Below are 22898 nucleotides of genomic sequence, written 5' to 3'. Positions count from 1 at the left end.
CTGGTTTTTTTTTCTAATTAGTGTCTGGTTATCATATTTGTGTTCAACTCTTTTTTTCCTTATTAAGTTGGTTATAGAAATTTTCAAACTATTGTGTGGTAATCATATTGAAAAATATATCTATACTATTAAAGCGGAATCTCTACTAGGATTTTGCCCTCATATTTTTTGAGTTATTTACATTCTTATGCCATTTTCTTTGAAAAAGAAAACTCTAAATTAACTTTGCCATATATGGCTCAACCAATGAGATACTCCCATCTTAAATCCAGGCATAAATTCCACATTTTTGTAAAGACCCATTGTTGGTTTTGTTATGAGGTATCATATAATTGTGTTGGAAATGCAACAAAATCGTTTGGTTTAAAAAAGTTCTTTTTGGAAGTTATTTAAAACAAATTGGTGTGAGTATTTATTTCTTCTTGTCAAAATAGGTATTTATTTTTTTGTATTTAGAGTGGCGGTTGTATTTATATATTTTTAAATTGTGTTGATTTTTTTTATAATATATAAATACATGTAGCTATATAATGACTTCTATTTATATTATTGTATATATAATTTTGTATTTGATTACATTTTGAGGTGCTTTATTTTTTTTTCAAGGTATGTTTTATTTCTAAATGATTTTATAAATAAATCATGTACCATTATATCATTCTTATTTTAATCAAAAACAACAAACAATATGACAATATTTTTTTTAATGATATCATTGTTTATTGGTAAATTAAAAAATTCTGATAATAGTATTTGTTGTTCGAAATATCTATTTTAATTTTTTTTTGAATTGAATGTTAAACTGAATTCAAAGAAGAAATAACCTTGTTACATCAAGTGTTACCTGTCTAAATGAAAACCCTATCAAGAGTCTGAAAGAGAGTCTGAAAGAGAGCTTCACACGATCAGAGATTATACATGTACCAAGAACGCAAAATACAAAGGCAGATAACCTAGCACGCAGTGTCAGGAAATAAACGTCTTTCGTCGTTCACATGGATTAATATCTCCCGGTGTGGTTTACAGAGTCAATATGAGTCTGTAATGTTGTTGACAAAAAAAAAATGAAAACCCTATCTCCTTCTACTATAACTAACTCCCAAAGTAAAATAGAAAAGCTCAAAACCAATGATAAAAAAACAAACTTTAAATTCTGGTACTAAGCCAATAGATCATCCCTCCCTCCAAATCTTTATCCTTTCTCCTCTGAATGATAGTGAGCTTGTTTCTCATCCCCTTGTCTATCAAACTTGCCAAAATATTCACAGGAGAGGGGCTCTCCCCATGCCGCCTTCGATTTCTTTCCCTCCAGATTGTGTGAATAGCAAGTTGAAACATGTACTTAATAACAAAAGACTTCACTTTACTCCCCTGCGGCATTATCATGATCCTCATTATCCTCTCCCATTGATTTGTATACTTGTGTAGCAACACCCCTTCCATCATCTGTTTCCAAATTTGAGCAGAATACTCACACTCAAAAAATAAATGCTCCATTGTTTCCAAAGGATCATTGCATAAGACACAAGATCTGTCCACCAACCCACTCTAATGCCTCATGCGATCTCCTGTTGCAGGCCTCCCCTTCATTGCAACCCAAGTAATGAAAGAGTGCTTCGATGTGACATACTTGAACCAAATCTCTTTGTACCAATTTCAAGCAATATACTCTTTTCTAATCACCTTCCATGTTTCACTCGTTGAGAAGTTCATTTTGTATTGTCATGTCCCATTCTTCCATAAGGAAACATCTTCTTCATTAACAAAGTTTGCCTTATACCTCGCAATCTCATCTTCTACATTGTTCAAGATATGAATTCGATGATGCTGTCTTCTTTGCTTCCTACTCACATCAACGGTTGCATTTATAGGAATTCCCATATCAATATAGTTTCCTTCCCTCAGCATATCCTGAAGACAACCCAGTGGCGACCAAGCTTCATGCAAGAAAGATGTTTTCCTACCATTTCTTATATCTACTCGGTACAAGCTCTTACCAATATCTCTACACATGAGAATTTTTTTCCACATCCAAGAACCTAATTGAATGTTCTCCTTACCCGTCCATAGTGAACCTTTTCTAATAAGGTATATATTTATCCAATTAACCCATACCAAATTAGAAGAGAGAATCCTCCATATTAGCTTCAGACAACTTACCAGGTTTATTTCTTTTAATGATTGCATCCCCAAAAATCGGGATGTTACATATCCATCAAAGAGTAGCCAAGACCGGCGAGACCAAGTTTGGTTCCTGTGTTAGCATTGTCACTTTGCAGAACCATCTCGTTGCTTTTGTTAGTTCTTGTCTTTGAAATCTGATGTACCTACTCTGTTTATATTTGGTTATGTAAAGTCCTTTACGTAAATTTGTAGCAATACTTAGAGCGTTTATGCTAATGAGTCTTTCTCTTTTTGTTCTATTTTCATTGTCTTCCTATTAAACAAGATAACAAAAAGTCTAAGATAAAAGAGTAATATAAGTTTTTATTATTGTTTTAAGTGATTGTGAAGACTAATAAGAAAATCTCTACGTTTACTCTTTGATCTATGTTTTTTCCTAACTCACAAGTAGTATATGGCGTATAAGGAAATAGAAAAAAAAACTTACCATTTACCATTATTACAAACTATTCAGTTTAAAAAACTTATTCTTAGTAATTATACAGAAGATATATTTTCTTAAAAAAATATTAATAGTCAAACAAAACAAAAGGAGAGAAATAGGTTAAACTATTTTGTATTACGTAGAATATGGAAATCTCTAAACACATATACAATAGGCATAAATTTGATTTATTGGACTCAAAATAAGATTCTGTATTGTAGTTAAAATCGGAAGCAGATAAATTACGTGTTAAATAAAACGTTTATTCAGTGCTATTTGCACGCCTCGAGTTAACTTATGCCTTGCACCCAGCCTTACATTCTGCTAAGCTCTTGAAACTAAGTGTCTTGCGTGGCGAGGCAATGTGACAGGTAGCACAACTGCGATTTTTGTCATTAGTGTCGCAATTGACTGGTACGCAAAATCCCGCATTAGCACCTTGGCCATCGACAACTATATAAACAAAAAAGCAACAACAATATCACTTGGATATCATGATGTGATTGCAAGGATAACATTGATATATGATGAGAAAAGGGAAACTAGTATAAACACATACATTCATGAAGTGGAAATAATGCAATCAGAATGACGCAAAAAATAGCAAGATGTGATGAAGACATATCGTTCTTCGTGATATTATTACGATAAAGAAACAGACGTTTATTAGAATTTTTATTTTTTGATTTACTAGTTTGATGGTTGTAATTTCTATTTAAGATCATGATTAATTTATAGATAGAACAATCTAATTAGTAATGCATGTCTTGCATGGTAATCCTTAAAAATTGATTAGATTTGTTTGACTGTTTTTTTTTTCTAATTAGTGTCTGGTTATCATATTTGTGTTCAACTCTTTTTTTCCTTATTAAGTTGGTTATAGAAATTTTCAAACTATTGTGTGGTAATCATATTGAAAAATATATTTATACTATTAAAGCAGAATCTCTACTAGGATTTTGCCCTCATATTTGTTTGAGTTATTTACATTCTTATGCCATTTCCTTTGAAAAAAAAAACTCTAAATTAACTTTGCCATATATGGCTCAACCAATGAGATACTCCCATCTTAAATCCAGGCATAAATTCCACATTTTTGTAAAGAACCATTGTTGGTTTTGTTATGAGGTATCATATAATTGTGTTGGAAATGCAACAAAATCGTTTGGTTTAAAAAAGTTCTTTTTGGAAGTTATTTAAAAAAATTGGTGTGAGTATTTATTTCTTCTTGTCAAAATAGGTATTTATTTTTTTGTATTTAGAGTGGCGGTTGTATTTATATATTTTTAAATTGTGTTGATTTTTTTATAATATATAAATACATGTAGCTATATAATGACTTCTATTTATATTATTGTATATATAATTTTGTATTTAATTACATTTTGAGGTGCTTTATTTTTCTTTTCAAGGTATGTTTTATTTCTAAATGATTTTAAAAATAAATCATGTACCATTATATCATTCTTATTTTAATCAAAAACAACAAACAATATGACAATAAATTTTTTTAATGATATCATTGTTTATTGGTAAATTAAAAAATTCTGATAATAGTATTTGTTGTTCGAAATATCTATTTTAATTTTTTTTTGAATTGAATGTTAAACTGAATTCAAAGAAGAAATAACCTTGTTACATCAAGTGTTACCTGTCTAAATGAAAACCCTATCAAGAGTCTGAAAGAGAGTCTGAGAGCTTCACACGATCAGAGATTATACATGTACCAAGAACGCAAAATACAAAGACAGATAACCTAGCACGCAGTGTCAGGAAACAAACGTCTTTCGTCGTTCATATGGATCAATATCTCCCGGTGTGGTTTACAGAGTCAATATGAGTCTGTAATGATGTTGACAAAAAAAAATAAATGAAAACCCTATCTCCTTCTACAATAACTAACTCCCAAAGTAAAATCGAAAAGCTCAAAACCAATGATAAAAAAACAAACTTCAAATTCTGGTACTAAGCCAATAGATCATGCCTCCCTCCAAATCTTTATCCTTTCTCCTCTGAATGATAGTGAGCTTGTTTCTCATCCCCTTGTCTATCAAACTTGCAAAAATATTCACAGGAGAGGGGCTCTCCCCATGCCGCCTTCGATTTCTTTCCCTCCAGATTGTGTGAATAGCAAGTTGAAACATGTACTTAATAACAAAAGACTTCACTTTACTCCCCTGCGGCCTTATCATGATCCTCATTATCCTCTCCCATTGATTTGTATACTTGTGTAGCAACACCCCTTCCATCATCTGTTTCCAAATTTGAGCAGAATACTCACACTCAAAAAATAAATGCTCCATTGTTTCCAAAGGATCATTGCATAAGACACAAGATCTGTCCACCAACCCACTCCAATGCCTCATGCGATCTCCTGTTGCAGGCCTCCCCTTCATTGCAACCCAAGTAATGAAAGAGTGCTTCGATGTGACATACTTGAACCAAATCTCTTTGTACCAATTTCAAGCAATATACTCTTTTCTAATCACCTTCCATGTTTCACTCGTTGAGAAGTTCATTTTGTATTGTCATGTCCCATTCTTCCATAAGGAAACATCTTCTTCATTAACAAAGTTTGCCTTATACCTCGCAATCTCATCTTCTACATTATTCAAGATATGAATTCGATGATGCTGTCTTCTTTGCTTCCTACTCACATCAACGGTTGCATTTATAGGAATTCCCATATCAATATAGTTTCCTTCCCTCAGCATATCCTGAAGACAACCCAGTGGCGACCAAGCTTCATGCAAGAAAGATGTTTTCCTACCATTTCTTATATCTACTCGGTACAAGCTCTTACCAATATCTCTACATTTGAGAATTTTTTTTCCACATCCAAGAACCTAATTGAATGTTCTCCTTACCCGTCCATAATGAACCTTTTCTAATAAGGTATATATTTATCCAATTAACCCATACCAAATTAGAAGAGAGAATCCTCCATATTAGCTTCAGACAACTTACCAGGTTTTTTTTCTTTTAATGATTGCATCCCCAAAAATCGGGATGTTACATATCCATCAAAGAGTAGCCAAGACCGGCGAGACCAAGTTTGGTTCCTGTGTTAGCATTGTCACTTTGCAGAACCATCTCGTTGCTTTTGTTAGTTCTTGTCTTTGAAATCTGATGTACCTACTCTGTTTATATTTGGTTATGTAAAGTCCTTTACGTAAATTTGTAGCAATACTTAGAGCGTTTATGCTAATGAGTCTTTCTCTTTTTGTTCTATTTTCATTGTCTTCCTATTAAACAAGATAACAAAAAGTCTAAGATAAAAGAGTAATATAAGTTTTTATTATTGTTTTAAGTGATTGTGAAGACTAATAAGAAAATCTCTACATTTACTCTTTGATCTATGTTTTTTCTTTGATCTATGGCGTATAAGGAAATAGAAAAAAAAACTTACCATTTACCATTATTACAAACTATTCAGTTTAAAAAACTTATTCTTAGTAATTATACAGAAGATATATTTTCTTAAAAAAATATTAATAGTCAAACAAAACAAAAGGAGAGAAATAGGTTAAACTATTTTGTATTACGTAGAATATGGAAATCTCTAAACACATATACAATAGGCATAAATTTGATTTATTGGACTCAAAATAAGATTATGTATTGTAGTTAAAATCGGAAGCAGATAAATTACGTGTTAAGTAAAACGTTTATTCAGTGCTATTTGCACGCCTCGAGTTAACTTATGCCTTGCACCCAGCCTTACATTCTGCTAAGCTCTTGAAACTAAGTGTCATGCGTGGCGAGGCAATGTGACAGGTAGCACAACTGCGATTTTTGTCATTAGTGTCGCAATTGACTGGTACGCAAAATCCCGCATTACACTACAAGAAAACATCGGGATACTGAGGGAAAAAATCGTCGGTATGTCGTCGGAATAACGCTATTCCGAGGACATACCGACGAAAAAAGTCCTCGGAAATAACTCCTCGGAAATTCATAATTCCTCGGAATTCCGTCGGAATTTTCCGACGGAATTCCGAGGAAACAAAATTCCGAGGATACTCCGAGGACACGAAGTTCGTCGGAAGGTTCCTCGGAAAATACCGAGGGAATTCCGATGGTCCAATCCTCGGAAGTTTCGACGAAATATTCCTCGGAATGTTTATCGGAAAATACCGAGGAACAAATGTTCCTCGGACTTTTCCGAGGAACTTTCTTCCCTCGGAATTTTCCGAGGGAGTGGAGTTTCTCGGAAAATTCCGAGGAACTTTTTCCCTCAGAAAATTCCGAGGAACTTAAAGTTCGTCGGAATTTGCCGAGGGGAGAAAGTTCCTCGGAATTTTCCGAGGAACCCCATTCCCTCGGAATTTTGAAAAAATTTATTTTTTTTAAAAATTTATTTTTTTTTTAAATTAATTTTATTTTTAAAAATTAAAATTTTTAAAATTTAAAATTAAAATTGAATAAAACATAAAATAAAACATAGTAGATAATATTCAAATTTAAATAAAACATTCAGAGTTTTTGGAAAAAAAAAAAAACTACGGGTCTTGAATGTTCGGGAACGTCTCGTTCGGGTACATCCTCTTCATCATCTCCATCATCTGCTCGTTCAGCCTCTTCTGGGTCTCATAGCCCGCCTGTTGAGCTGCCATCTGAGTCTCCAACGCAGATATCCGATCATCCTTGTCCTTCAGCTGAGCCGTAAGAACTTCTGGATCAACATACGCATGTGGTGCAGAAGAAGGAGCAGCCGACCGGGAGCGACGACCCAAACCGACCAAACGTCCCTTTTTCTTTGGAACCGACTGAAATATAAATAACCAAGTTTAGATAATTTAAATTGATGATAAAATAAAAATCAAGAAATAATTAAATTGAACTTTTAAAAAAAAAAAACTTACCGATTCAACGATTTCGTTGATTCGAACCCGAGACAAGTTGGTCGAGGCCGTCGAATCGTCATCATCGGTTTGAAGCTGAGACACTTCGTCATACACCTGAGTTTGGACCAGGTCGACCACGTCCCTCACAAGACCATCATCAATCTGGCCGGTCTTCTTGTTGGTATACGCCCTTTTCATAAGGGCGAGATCATCAACTGGGTGGCCTTCATTTTCTTCCGCCTTGAAAAAAAATAAATTAGACAAACATTAGAAATTTGAAAATGCAAAAAAATAAAATTCTGAAACTTAAATAATTGAAGAAAAAGCGGTTGAGCTTACCATGCGATCCGCCAGAGTGGCAATAGATTGAGCACCCAAGTTATGCTTGTAGATGCCCTTTCCTTTACGGTCGCTCCTGCGGTTGTTGGAGTTGGTGGAAGAAGTTTCTTTCGTCTCTTCTTTATCCCAATGCGCACACAACTCCTTCCAGACCGTGTCGTTCATCGACTTTGGGACCTTTTAATTTAAAAAAAAAAAGTTTAATAATTTTAAAAATAGTTTAATAAATTAAAAATTGTTAATAAATTAAAAACTACCTTGTTTACTTCCCACTTCTTCTTCCACTCGTACATCTGCTTCCCATAGTTGTCCATAACTTTATGGACAAAATGGTGATAGATAGAGAGCGTATCATCGGCATTCCAGTTGAATTCTTGCTGAAATAGTTTAAAAATAGTTTTTAAGCACAAAAATATAATAGTTTAATAATTACAAAAATCGTCGTTTTAATAAATAAAAAATAGTTTAATAATTAAAAAAATAATTTAATAATTACAAAAATAAGTTTTAATAATATTTAAAATGTCTAATAAATATAGAAATTAGTTTAATAATTACAAAAATAAGTTTTAATAATATTTAAAATGTCTAATAAATATAGAAAATAGTTTAATAATTACAAAAAATAGTTTTAATAATATAAAAAATATAATTTAAAAATTAGAATACTTACCGCAAACTGTTGAAACCACAGATGCTGCTTCTCGACAGGGAAGTGAGTGAAAGTCGGATGTCCGCTGTCGAGGGCCGAGTACATCATACGGTTGATCCATGCGCTGATCCCATTCCCGGATCGGTTGAACCTAATAAAAAAATAAATTATTAATAAAAAAATAGTTTAAATAAAAAATAGTTTAAAAATAAAAGTTTAAATTACCATGTTTGACCATGTCCATGTGGATACTCAGTGAGATAGGGAAGATGGTCACGACCGGGCTGTCGAACCAACTCCGCAACCCTCATCACTCCCAGAGGACCGGGTGCAGCAGCGGGACCAGGAGCGGGTGCAGCAGCGGGAGCGGGAGCAGCAGGAGCGAGTAATGGAGAGGGAGATGTATGGTATGAGCTGTGGGGCGAAACGGAATCCTGAACATGGCTGGAAGAACCCCGAGACTGGCTCCCCATACCACCCCGGCTACGACGCTGGCGAGGCCGGATCTGATCATCATTAGACCTGTAAATTAAAAAAAAACATATTTAAAAATTAGTTCTAATAATTTAAATTAAAAAAAACAGTTTAAATAAAAAAAGTTTTAATAAATAAAAAATAGTTTAAAAATTTTAAAAATAGTTTAAATAAATCCCAAAAACATAATAATTACGAAAAATAGTTTTAAAAATGTTTAAAATGTTAAATAATTACAAAAATAGTTTTCATAATATTAAAAATGTTTAATAAATATAGAAATTTATATTTTACATATAAAATACAAAAAAAATGTTTTTAAATATTATATAAATGATTTTTAATCTTAAAAAAAGTTTTATAGATTTTAAAAATGTTTAATAAATATATAAATGAATTTAAAATGCAAAAAATAGATTTTATATACAAAAAACGTTTTCAATATATATATATAATTTCAAATTCGATTTTTATAACCACAAAATTAATAAAAACTAAAAAAAAAATTCAAATCAAGTGAAATACATAATCAAACTCGATTTTACACAAATCTACCATTCACCCTAACAAAATCTATAAATCTCATTCCAAAATCATCAAATCTACTTAAAAACCATACAAATCTAACCTAAAAGAGTGGGATAGGGTTCTTACATGATTATGGGGGAGGATTAGGGGAGATTCGCCGGAAAAACGCGAGAGAGAACGGTGGAGTCGCCGGAAATCGCGAGAGGAGAGGCTCAGCGGCGCGGAGAGAAAGAGAGAAATGGGGAAGAAGATCGGGCTCGCCCTAATATTATGAGGCGTCCGACGGAAACTATCCGTCGGAATTTCCTCGGAAATATTTAATATTTCCGTCGGAATTTCCTCGGAATTCTTTGATTCAATTTTCCCGAAATATTTGGCGGCTTGGTTTACCCGGTTAAATGAAAATATTCCGACGAACAATGATTCCTCGGAATACCCTCGGTAATCTCCGAGGAATTTCTGAGGAACCAGGGTTTGGGGTTTTAAAACATCGATTATTTTCGCCGTATTTCATTTCTTATACAATTATAATGCATACCATTGAGGATTCTTTGTATAGATGATCATAAACCATGAAATAACACAATTTCAAAAATAATTGTAAGTATTCCCTTTACCATTTATTAAAGTGTATAAGTGTTTCTCTTATGTTGTGTGGTTTTCGTTCATGCAATCGTAAAAGTGTTTGTTATTGGATAAAACACCAAAGTTCATAGTTCCAAACATCATAATCTGGTTATGACACTTAATGAAGGTTATATACGTGTTATTCAATCCGTAAAACGTTGTTTTCGATTTAAAACCCCCAGTTCCTCGGAATTTCCTCGGAATATACCGAGGAGATTCCGAGGAAATCCTTATGTTCGTCAGCATTTCCTCGGAATATACCGAGGAGATTCCGAGGAAAAAGAATCTATAATCAAATCCCCATCTCCTCGGAATTTCCTCGGAATTTTCCGAGGAAATGCCGACGAACATAAAGAGTTCCTCGGAATTTCCTCGGAATTTTCCGAGGGAATTCCGAGGAACATTGGGTTTTCAATCGAGAAGATCTATTCCGAGGAAATTCCGAGGAAAACCTATCTGTCCTCGGAATTTCCTCGGAATTTTCCTTAAAAAAAAAAAAAAAAAAGGTCGACGCTAGTCTGTTTCCGAGTCGTCATCACCAGATGAATCTGAATCTGGATCTTGGTGAAACTCTCCAATCACTGGTTCATCCTCTACGTGAACGGCGGCTTCTTCTCCGAAGTCAGTTAAATCGACTACAAGGCCAACTCCACCTAAATCTTCTGCTGCACTTAAGTTGCCGGATGTGCTTGGTTGTAGTGGGTCTTCCAGCTCAGAACTTCCCTGAACTCGGCCTCTCGGGTTGAGTCTTGTAACAGTAACCCATGGATCATCTCTGTTCCTTACCCGGGGGTACTTGATATAACAAACCTGATCGGCCTGAGAAGCAAGAATGAAAGGATCATAATATTGCAGCTTCCGTCTTGAATTTACTGATGTAACACCAAATGCATCTGTTCTCACACCTCGATCTGGAGTGTTGTCGTGCCAGTCACAATAGAAAACAGTACAGCGCAATCCAACCATGCCCAAATACTTGATTTCCAAAATCTCATTTATGTGTCCGTAGTATACATCATCTCCTGATGCAGAACAAACACCAGCATCGTAAGTCGTACTCGAACGTCTCCTCTTCTGAGTTGTGAATGCATATCCTCGAGTACAAAATCTCGGATATGACTTCACAACAAAGTTTGGTCCAACGACCATCTCGCGTATCCAATCGTCAAATGTTTCACCTCTGGCCAAACCATCACTCACATAAGTAAACATCCATCCACCAAATTCTCTCTGCTTCATTTCTTCTAGTTCGTCCTCTGTGGCGTATCTATATTCTAACCGCTTTTCTGCCATGAAAATCCTTTCATATTGAAGAACATCTTCGCAGTTGGTGAGTAAATATGTTTGCAAATGACTGCGCTCCTGATCAGTAAGTCGACGGTCCTTTGGTTTTCCGCTAAGTCGTCCAACGTCTGTGAAAATGTCTGGAACCTTCCAATGATATGTTGCCCGTTCGCCTCTATCATCATGCCGAGCAGGTCTTCTGTTTTTGGTCTGAACTTCTGCTGGAAAGTAGTACTCGGCAAAGTTTGAAGTTTCTTCATTGATCATCTGTGCGACTATAGACCCTTCCACCCTACTTAAATTTTTCACCATCTTCTTCAAATGGAACATATACCGCTCATACAGATACATCCATCTATACTGCACAGGACCACCAAGTTCCAATTCTCTTACCAGGTGAATAACAAGATGCTCCATAACATCAAAAAATGAGGGAGGAAATATCTTCTCAAGGTTGCACTGAATCACAGCTATGTTAGTCTTCAAATTTTCAATACCTTCAAGAGTCACTGATCTTGTGCATAAATCGCGGAAGAAACCACTTATCCCTGCAATTGCTTCATGAACATTTCGTGGTAATAGTTCCTTGAAGGCAAACGGAAGGAGGCGCTGCATCATTACATGGCAATCATGGCTTTTCAAGCCAGTAAACTTTCCTTCCTTTCTGTCGATACAGTTACGCAAATTAGATGCGTAACCGTCTGGAAATTCCACATCGTTTGAAATCCAATCAAAGAACGCATCCTTTCCCGCTGCATCAAGTCGGTATATGGGAAAAGGAGCCCTACCACTCTCATCAACATGAAGTTCTGAACGAGCACATATATCGACTAAATCCAGTCTTGACTTCAAATTATCCTTTGTTTTACCTTGAACATTAAGGATCGTGTTCATGAGATTGTCAAAAAAGTTCTTCTCGATATGCATGACATCTAAATTATGCCTTAGTAGATGATCCTCCCAGTATGGCAGATCCCAAAAAATACTTTTTTTGTGCCAGTTATGTAGGTTTCCAACACCATCTACCGGAAAATGCTCATGTCCACCGACGTCTGGCGTCCTTTCTGCACCAAAATCTCTAAGTTGTGTCTTCAAATCTTTCCCACGAATTTCCGGAGGTGGACTGTCAAACACCCTCTTGTTCTTCGTAAACAAATTCCTACTTCTACGATATGGATGATCTGGTGGTAGAAATCTCCTGTGACAGTCAAACCAACACGTTTTCCTTCCGTGTTTTAGTTGGAAAGCATCAGTGTTATCTTGACAATATGGACATGATAGCCTTCCATGCGTTGTCCATCCAGATAACATACCATATGCTGGAAAATCACTTATTGTCCACATTAGTACTGCCCGCATTTGAAAGTTTTCTTTATACGAAACATCGTATGTTTCAGCACCTTGAGCCCATAGTTGTTGCAACTCATATATTAGTGGCTGAAGAAACACATCAAGTGATCTCTTAGGATGCTCTGGTCCGGGAACGAGAATCGAGAGAAACAAAAACTCTCGTCGCAAGCACAAGTTTGGGGGTAGGTTGTATGGTGTAAGAATGACTGGCCATAGAGAATACTGTCTTCCACTCTTGCCAAACGGGCTGAAACCATCAGTACATAATCCAAGGTAGACATTTCTTCTCTCATACGCAAAGTCGGGATACTTTGATTGGAAATGCTTCCACGCTTTTGCATCTGAAGGATGTCTGATCTCACCATCTGTTGAGTGCTCCGCATGCCATCTCATTGGTTGCGCTGTGCGTTCAGACAGATACAGCCTCTGCAACCTTTCCGTCAAAGGCAAATACCACATCCTTTTATATGGTACTGGAACTCTTCCACTCGTATCTTTATAACGAGGCTTCCCACAAAATTTGCATGAAACCCGCTGTTCATCCGCCCTCCAATAAATCATGCAGTTGTCTCTGCATACATCTATTACCTGATACGATAAACCAAGACCAGCTACGAGTTTCTGAACCTCGTAGTATGAGCCAGGAGCTACATTATCTTCGGGTAGAATACCTTTTACATAATCAGCAATCGCATCCACACAGTCTTCAGCCAAATTATAATCCGTCTTAATGCCCATCAATCTTGTAGCAGATGATAAAGCTGAATGACCATCTCTGCAACCTTCGTACAATGGTTGCTTTCCAGCATCCAACATATCATAAAATCTCCTAGCTTCGGCATTGGGTAAATCTTCCCCTCTAAAATGATCATTTACCATCTGCTCAGTACCTACACCGTAATCTACATCCGTTCTAATTGGATCTTCTAATCTAACCGCTGGCTGAGGTTCGCTAGTACTACCAAGTTCATAATCAGTTTCTCCATGATGATACCAAATTTTGTAACTTCGTGTAAACCCACTCAAATATAAATGAGTCCAAACATCCCATTCTTTAATAACTTTTTTATTTTTACAATTAGAGCAAGGACATCTTAACATACCTGTTTTTGCTTCCGGTTGTCGGTGAACTAACCCCATGAATTCGGTTATACCTTGTTGGTATTCTTCCGTAAGCAATCTCGTGTTCGGATCCAAATGAGGTCGATCGATCCAAGAACGAAAATAATTTGAAGAAGACATGTTTTTTATGAATCAAATTCGTGTGTAAAGAAAGTGAGAGGGAGGATGAAGATATGGTGTGAATGAAGAGGAAGAGGGGTGCTTGTATTTATAGTTGAAATCCTGCCGACGGTCCGAGGAAATTCCGACGGAATTCCGATGCAAACGGCTAGTTCGTCGGAATTTCCTCGGAATTTTTAAAATCCCCCCCAACGGCTCTCCAACGGCTCTCTAACGTCTATAATATTTCCTCGGAATTCATCGGTTTTTTCCGAGGAACACTAGTTTCCTCGGTATTCCGTCGGAATATTCCGACGAAATGTATTTTCCTCGGAATTCCGTCGGAATATTCCGACGGAATTCCGAGGAAGCAAAATTTTGTGTTTCCTCGGAATTGCCTCGGAAATGCCTCGGTATATTCTGAGGAATTCATTTTCCGTCGGAACGTCCGTCAGAATACCGCTGTTTTCTTGTAGTGTTAGCACCTTGGCCATCGACAACTATATAAACAAAAAAGCAACAACAATATCACTTGGATATCATGATGTGATTGCAAGGATAATATTGATATATGATGAGAAAAGGGAAACTAGTATAAACACATACATTCATGAAGTGGAAATAATGCAATCAGAATGACGCAAAAAAATAGCAAGATGTGATGAAGACATATTGTTCTTCGTGATATTATTACGATAAAGAAACAGACGTTTATTAGAATTTTTATTTTTTGATTTACTAGTTTGATGGTTGTAATTTCTATTTAAGATCATGATTAATTTATGGATAGAACAATCTAATTAGTAATGCATGTCTTGCATGGTAATCCTTAAAAATTGATTAGATTTGTTTGACTGGTTTTTTTTTCTAATTAGTGTCTGGTTATCATATTTGTGTTCAACTCTTTTTTTCCTTATTAAGTTGGTTATAGAAATTTTCAAACTATTGTGTGGTAATCATATTGAAAAATATATATATACTATTAAAGCGGAATCTCTACTAGGATTTTGCCCTCATATTTTTTGAGTTATTTACATTCTTATGCCATTTTCTTTGAAAAAAAAAACTCTAAATTAACTTTGCCATATATGGCTCAACCAATGAGATACTCCCATCTTAAATCCAGGCATAAATTCCACATTTTTGTAAAGACCCATTGTTGGTTTTGTTATGAGGTATCATATAATTGTGTTGGAAATGCAACAAAATCGTTTGGTTTAAAAAAGTTCTTTTTGGAAGTTATTTAAAAAAAATTGGTGTGAGTATTTATTTCTTCTTGTCAAAATAGGTATTTATTTTTTTGTATTTAGAGTGGCGGTTGTATTTATATATTTTTAAATTGTGTTGATTTTTTTTATAATATATAAATACATGTAGCTATATAATGACTTATATTTATATTATTGTATATATAATTTTGTATTTAATTACATTTTGAGGTGCTTTATTTTTCTTTTCAAGGTATGCTTTATTTCTAAATGATTTTAAAAATAAATCATGTACCATTATATCATTCTTATTTTAATCAAAAACAACAAAAAATATGACAATAAATTTTTTTAATGATATCATTGTTTATTGGTAAATTAAAAAATTCTGATAATAGTATTTGTTGTTCGAAATATCTATTTTAATTTTTTTTTGAATTGAATGTTAAACTGAATTCAAAGAAGAAATAACCTTGTTACATCAAGTGTTACCTGTCTAAATGAAAACCCTATCTCCTTCTACTATTACTAACTCCCAAAGTAAATCGAAACGCTCAAAACCAATGATAAAAAAACAAACTTCAAATTCTGGTACTAAACCAATAGATCATCCCTCCCTCTAAATCTTTATCCTTTCTCCTCTGAATGATAGTGAGCTTGTTTCTCATCCCCTTGTCTATCAAACTTGCCAAAATATTCACAGGAGAGGGGCTCTCCCCATGCCGCCTTCGAATTCTTTCCCTCCAGATTGTGTGAATAGCAAATTGAAACATGTACTTAATAACAAAAGACTTCACTTTACTCCCCTGCGGCCTTATCATGATCCTCATTATCCTCTCCCATTGATTTGTATACTTGTGTAGCAACACCCCTTCCATCATCTATTTCCAAATTTGAGCAGAATACTCACACTCAAAAAATAAATGCTCCATTGTTTCCAAAGGATCATTGCATAAGACACAAGATCTGTCCACCAACCCACTCCAATGCCTCATGCGATCTCCTGTTGCAGGCCTCCCCTTCATTGCAACCCAATTAATGAAAGAATGCTTCGATGTGACATACTTGAACCAAATCTCTTTGTACCAATTTCAAGCAATATACTCTTTTCTAATCACCTTCTATGTTTCACTCGTTGAGAAGTTCATTTTGTATTGTCATGTCCCATTCTTCCATAAGGAAACATCTTCTTCATTAACAAAGTTTGCCGTATACCTCGCAATCTCATCTTCTACTTTATTCAAGTTATGAACCCGATGATGCTGTCTTCTATGCTTCCTACTCACATCAACGGTTGCATTTATAGGAATTCCCATATCAATATAGTTTCCTTCCCTCAGCATATCCTGAAGACAACCCAGTGGCGACCAAGCTTCATGCAAGAAAGATGTTTTCCTACCATTTCTTATATCTACTCGGTACAAGCTCTTACCAATATCTCTACACTTAGAGAATTTTTTTCCATATCCACCTTTTCTAATAAGGTATATATTTATCCAATTAACCCATACCAAATTAGAAGAGAGAATCCTCCATATTAGCTTCAGACAACTTACCAGGTTTATTTCTTTTAATGATTGCATCCCCAAACCTCCTTCCTGCTTCATCTTACGTACATCCTTCCATGCTATTTTCACTTTCCTACCATTTAGATCAGGACCTGACCATAAGAAACCTGTAAACGCCAAACCCTAAAAAATTGCCACTAAAATACTATCTACACTATTAAAAGGGAAGGAGTCCCAAAAAATCTACTTATGAAAGGTTGTTAGACCTATTCACTAGATTTAACTATTTTTTTGGTCTCACCCTATATTTCTCTAACTATACAATAATCAATTACCTTATATTTTTCTAACTATAAAATAATCAATGCTCTTATTTATTACTCAACTTATTATGATATACCAAAGATTTATACATCAATATTATTAATTCAGAATCATTGGTATATTTTGCCTCTATTTTTTCTTGGAATATTACTTTTGTACCACTATACCTATTTAAAAAAAACAGATTATTTTATAACTGATTTAATAATCATACAACCCATGATCATTTTTCTTTAACAACAAATAAAAACATGATGCAAGTACGGTTAACAGAAAGTTAAAAACATGATACCATTCGACGGTCAAAACATATTAACTTCCAATTACGATTAGAAAAATACTTCACAATACAACAAAAAGCTTAATTATATTTCAAAATTATAGCTTTTTCTTTGAAAACTTTCCTAGATTATTTTTGTGATGAAAATATTTTACAACTGGGTTTATTAGGGGAAAGGTTTTGTATAAATATTTTCTCAGGAAATTATAGCATTTTAGAATGTTTTTTATGTTTAAATAAAATATTTTATTTATTTTTAACATTTATAGTTAACTCAACTATACTCAACTAATAATTTTATTTCTAAAACTCAAAAATTTAATCTTAAAATAGTCATTATAAAACCTGTAAACTAGAATGTATAACATAAAAACAATGTAGTTTATTCAATTTTATATCTTGGTAAAATTTATATGAGAAATTTAATCAAATTTTGAAAAAATATTATCATGTTATTTTAGATTTTTACCATGTCATCTGGTATAGATTCACGAGTTAATAAGAGTTTTAGATTTTAAAAGATTTTAAATAATGGATTTTTAATTAAATTGAAACTAGATTATATACAGTGACTGCGTTTACTGGTTTGACTGTAGATACCACTTATTGGTATTTTGGTTCCTTTAGAAAATTAGACTGAATGTTGAGGACTTATTAAGATATTTTTTTAAAATATTTGAAAAAATGTTTGAGTAATTTGTGTTTATTGAATAATTCAGCTTATAAATAGTATATTTAAGATATTTGGTTATTTAGAAATTACATATAATTAATATTTATAGATATATAATTTGTATTTTAAAATTCAGGTATCTATTTATCTTGGTTCTAGAGATATATGATGTGTTCGGTTATTTATAAATTTTGGTTCAGGTTTGGTTTCATTTTTTCAATTTGGTATGGATTGATTATTCGGTTCCGAACAATATGACCAAACTTATAAACTATCTTATATAAAAGTTTATATTAAAAATTATTAAATTCAAAAAATAAATCCGCGCTTTCTAAGCGCGGGTCAAAATCTAGTTACTTGGTTATTTCACATCTTTTCGTTCTTGTAATCCTTAAAACATTTTTTAATACAACATAAGCCAGTATCGTAACGCAATGAGTTTTTTTTTCTTCAAATGAAATTACAGTAAAAGCATTGTTCCTCAGGCACATCGAATCAGTGATGTGCAGACATGTAGTCGATGGTTTTACTTTGATTCAGGTGATAATTCAGAATACTTAACGTGTGGTGGTTTTACGGTAAGGCAAATTATCCAATAAGATCCTTTCACGTGTTCGGTTTAAGATCCTTTCACGTGTTCGGTTTACGTATCCAGCTCAGCCTGACTTTTTTAAAAAAAATTGGGCTTTAAAACGAGTCACATGATTAATGTGGTTTCTTTCAGGGCCGGCTGAGTAGGAGAACAAGCGGTGCGACCATCCCGGATCCAACCGTGTCATCTCGTATATTAATAGTTAAGGGGCTAAATTTTTTTATAAATCTATATTTTTATATAAAAAATTATAAATACAATAAATAAAATTGAAAAAAATACAAAATTATTTGATATGTATATAGTTGTATTTTCATCATAAAATATGCAAAATATTACTAATTACATTTTAAAAATATTTTAAATATTATCTGAATATAAATCGTAAAAAATTAAAAACATTTTTTATTCTAGAGCCCATACATGTGTCAAGCCGGTCCTGATTTCTTTTTATTTCTTATCAATGAAACGACACTTTATTTAAAGACACGGTCACAAGGATTAAGAGAACAAACAAGTTTGCAAAGTTGTGGATTCTTAAGAAACGGACCAAATGTAGTAACGTTTAATAAATAGATAAACCCGTTCTTGAAACTTTCGATGATGATTCAAGAAGAAGCCTGTCCCAGCAGAGCTTGAATATCTTTCTGCACAAAAAAAAAAGACCGGTTACAAGATTGTGCATTATGTGTGAACACACATGAAAATATGATGATTCCGGTTTAGGTGGGAACAGGGGTGGTACGTACCTCGAACTGAAGAGGAGACGTTCTGGGAGAATATCTCTGGGAGACTTTGCCGTCAGGAGAAACCAAGAACTTTGTGAAGTTCCATTTGATTGCGTCAATTAGCAATCCTCCTTTCTCTGCTTTCAAGTATTTGTATAACGGGGCCGTGTTCTTCCCGTTCACATCTACCTACATTGCCGTCAAGTATTTCTCTTTTATAATATATAACCAATCTTTTTAACTACTAGTAAATAAATAATTGCAATTTTAACTGGATGTGAAGGTTGTGGGATTGCAGGTTGATAATTTCGATTAGAGTGTGATTAGTAGAGGTTGTACATACTTAAATTTGATAAATAAAAAGTTTAAGTACCTTGTCAAAGATGGGGAACTCAGCTTTGAACCTTGTGCAGACAGTTTGCTGAATCTCTTCATTGTTTCCTGGTTCTTGTCCCAAAAACTGATTGCATGGGAACGCTAATATCTCCAACCCTAAATATTTTTGTCCAGTTTTTAAAATTATATTTCACAAATAAAATATGAAAACCAGATTTTGTATATATGTATGGTAACAGACCTTGTTCCTTGTATTTTTCGTACAGAACATTGAGTTCCTTGTAGTTCGCATCCGTCAGTCCACTGCAATAATTAAAAATTAGCTTAGTTTCAGCTTTTCAAAAGTTCTGTTATTAATATGAATGAATTAATCAAATATTACTATTCTTGTTCTTACATAAACAAATTACATATTATGGTAAACCGTAACTGCAAAAGCAGGGTCTGGTACCAATCATCAACCAAACCGAGTTGATTAAATACTAGCATTACAAAATCTTCTGTGTTTCAAATTTCATTACTATCTTGTGAAATTAGAGGAACCATAATAACGCTTAAAAGAGTATTTTTTTAATTAGTGTGAAAATAAATGAAAGGGTATCTTTTACCATTCTTTGACCAAAAAAAGGATATTTACCATTTGGAGGCAACGTTTACAATCAGAAGAGTTTTGCCTTTGAATTGGCTCAAACTCACATCGTTACCTGAGATATCCTGCGATGGTTCAACAAACAAAACATAAACACATATGTATTATCTTCCTTAAGCAAACCACTGGAAGATCCATTGGATCAAAATGAAAGTCTTCTCTTCTTCTTCTTGAGTCTTTTACTTTGTTTATATGAATCAAGAATCAAAAATGATGCATGAAGAAAAACCTTACCTTGACGGTGAAGTCGTAGATAGACTTTGGAGATTCATCCGCCATTTTCTGGCCTCTCTCTATCTCTTTCTGAGTTTTTTTTTGTTTTGAAGAAAGAGAAGAAATATATACTATCAAGATAAAATTTTCGTATATTTATAATATATGGTAGAGAAATGTGCATGAACGAGATGCTCTAAATCAGGAATCTCTTTTGACGAATGGAGGTGGGGTAGGAATCAGTGACCATATTGATTGTTTCCAATTTTATTTTATATTTCTTTTTCTTTCATTAAATTATTCGGTACATGAACACAAATATATTGTTCAGATTAAAGTATATATTTATTCTACTCAGACAAAAAGGAATACATAATTCTTTTTGAAGTTCAGTAATAGGAAAAAAATTTCGCAAGACTTTCAAATTGTTACCTGTATGTCACAACTGGCGTTATATTTTTAGCGAAAAATATTTTTACTCTCATCATTCCAGTTATTATCATACCAATCAGGTTAAAAACTTTCCACCCATTTTGTAGCTAGTAACTGTTTAACCAGAGTAAAATTGATTATAAGAGGAAAAACTAGAGTTATGCTGGAAATGACACTTTTTTTTTTAATATTATTTTATTCCACTAATGTTCCTCTCAATTCTTTCATATTAATTACTTCCAATTACTCTTGTTGTTACCAATCACACTTATTATATCTAATTTTATAAGGAAAACAAATCTTTACTAGTATAATATAATTCGCTATCAATTATGGACTTTGACCAGATTTTTCTCTATTATAGTCTATTCAAAGAGCTAAGAGCATGATTAATGTTCTAACTTCTAAGATCCTTCTTTTTTCTTTTTTCTTTTTTTTTTTTTTTTTTTTTTTAAACACTGGACCCCAAGTGGACATAATCACAACCAAATGGACCAGGTTCGCTTTGGTAACTTCTAAGATCCTTGGATGTTAAGAAAACATATATAGAACTTTAATTTTTAGCTGTGCATTTTTTTTGTTTCATTCGCTATAGAATAAACAAAAGGTCATTGGAAAGATACGTATTTTATTTAGTTTTTTTTTAACTTGAACTAAACCCAAGAATTGAAAAGATATTTACTAGATTTAATCGAGGAAATCCATTGTATAAAAATCCATGATTACAACACAAGACATGTATAAAAAAGTCCACACATCAAAATTTGATATGAGAACCAAAACAATTCTCGAAAGCTATTTTTATTGGTAAAATGTTAAGTTACAATTCTCAGCTAACAATCAGACTTGAAAGTTTCAGTCTTGTTAGGTCGTATCAAGTAGTTGGACCGACTTAATAGACATTTGGAGTACAATTAACTATACAACGCGATGTAAACTTTTAAATATATAGTCTTTGTTCATTATAAAAAGAAAAGATAAAGTTACTTTTACGTAACGCAACAGAAGTTAGCGGTTGGTCGATGCACAGATATGGTGTGAATTTAATGTCTTGCATATCTCCCTCCCTATCTCTCTTCCACAATTATATACTACTAGGATAAGATCCGCGCCTTGCGCGGAATTAAGTTATTATTTTTATTATATTTTGGAGAATAAAACAATAGTTTGGCTTCATTTGGATTAGGGGTGTTCAATCCGGATATCAGGTTGGTTTCGGTTCGGTTCGGTTTTTTTCGGTATTTCGGTTAGTAAAATATAACTACTATTCTAAATCCATATTTACTTTGACTTTAGTCTTTCACATACTTTTGAAAGATTTCAACTGGACGACTAAATTGATCAGCCAATCTTGTTGCTTTAAATCATTAGTATTTATATATATATATATATATATATATATATATATATATATATATATATATATATATATATATATATATATATATATATATATATATATTATTTAGTTTGAATATTTATTAAATAAAAATTCATATGCGTTATATTTTATGATATTTTGTAACTTATTATAATAAAAAAAATCTATTGATCACAAAATTTTCAGAGTGGGAATATTTAAATTTTTAATAATATATAGACGTTTTAAAAAATTCAAAATATAACATATAAGAAAAAATATAAATGTTTTTATTATATATTTAATGTGATTTTTTAATATCTATAATATAAAATTAAAAAAAAAACTAAGATACCAAAATTGTTATCAAATATTTCTTATTCATAATAATTAATTTTCATATAAACGTTAATCATATTAGGTAATTTCGTAGCTTCTAATTAAGGAAAGTGCAAAAAAAATTTGGTAGATTATTTATCAATTCGATAGTTAGTTTAATAAAAAATATAATGTAAGTTAAAATGAACCAACCTATTTTTCTAAGAATAGTAATATATTTTATATAGTCATTTATTAAATGAGAATTTATAATCATACAGTTCTATGATATTCATATCATTTTATAACTGAATATTTAAATCATCAATAACAAAATTTTCAATGTG

General features: G+C 33.1%; 1 protein-coding gene across 1 annotated transcript; it reads right to left on the bottom strand.

Annotated features, from left to right (window-relative positions):
• Positions 1–18905: 18905 nt before the first annotated feature.
• Positions 18906–20664, bottom strand: LOC106445991 (probable glutathione peroxidase 2). The gene is made up of 6 exons (XM_013887655.3): positions 20463–20664; positions 20217–20293; positions 19821–19882; positions 19617–19735; positions 19265–19432; positions 18906–19162 (listed from the first exon to the last, which is right to left on the bottom strand). The coding sequence occupies exons 1-6, from the start codon at positions 20505–20507 to the stop codon at positions 19124–19126; spliced, it is 510 nt and encodes a 169-aa protein (XP_013743109.1). The 5' UTR covers positions 20508–20664; the 3' UTR covers positions 18906–19123.
• Positions 20665–22898: the final 2234 nt, after the last annotated feature.

The sequence above is a fragment of the Brassica napus genome, chromosome A5 (assembly GCF_020379485.1).
Source record: "Brassica napus cultivar Da-Ae chromosome A5, Da-Ae, whole genome shotgun sequence".
In the NCBI taxonomy this organism is placed as follows: Eukaryota; Viridiplantae; Streptophyta; class Magnoliopsida; order Brassicales; family Brassicaceae; genus Brassica; species Brassica napus.
This window is presented reverse-complemented; position numbering and strand designations above follow the sequence as displayed.

Bases quoted from the DNA above. Each gene is read 5' to 3' on its own strand.
- LOC106445991 (XM_013887655.3), bottom strand. From the start codon at position 20,507: ATGGCGGATGAATCTCCAAAGTCTATCTACGACTTCACCGTCAAG. The intron at 19,883-20,216 runs GTAAATATCCTT...TAATTATTGCAG, and splicing joins GTAAACGTTGCCTCCAAATG to TGGACTGACGGATGCGAACT. The intron at 19,433-19,616 runs GTACTTAAACTT...ACGGCAATGTAG, and splicing joins AGTTCCCCATCTTTGACAAG to GTAGATGTGAACGGGAAGAA.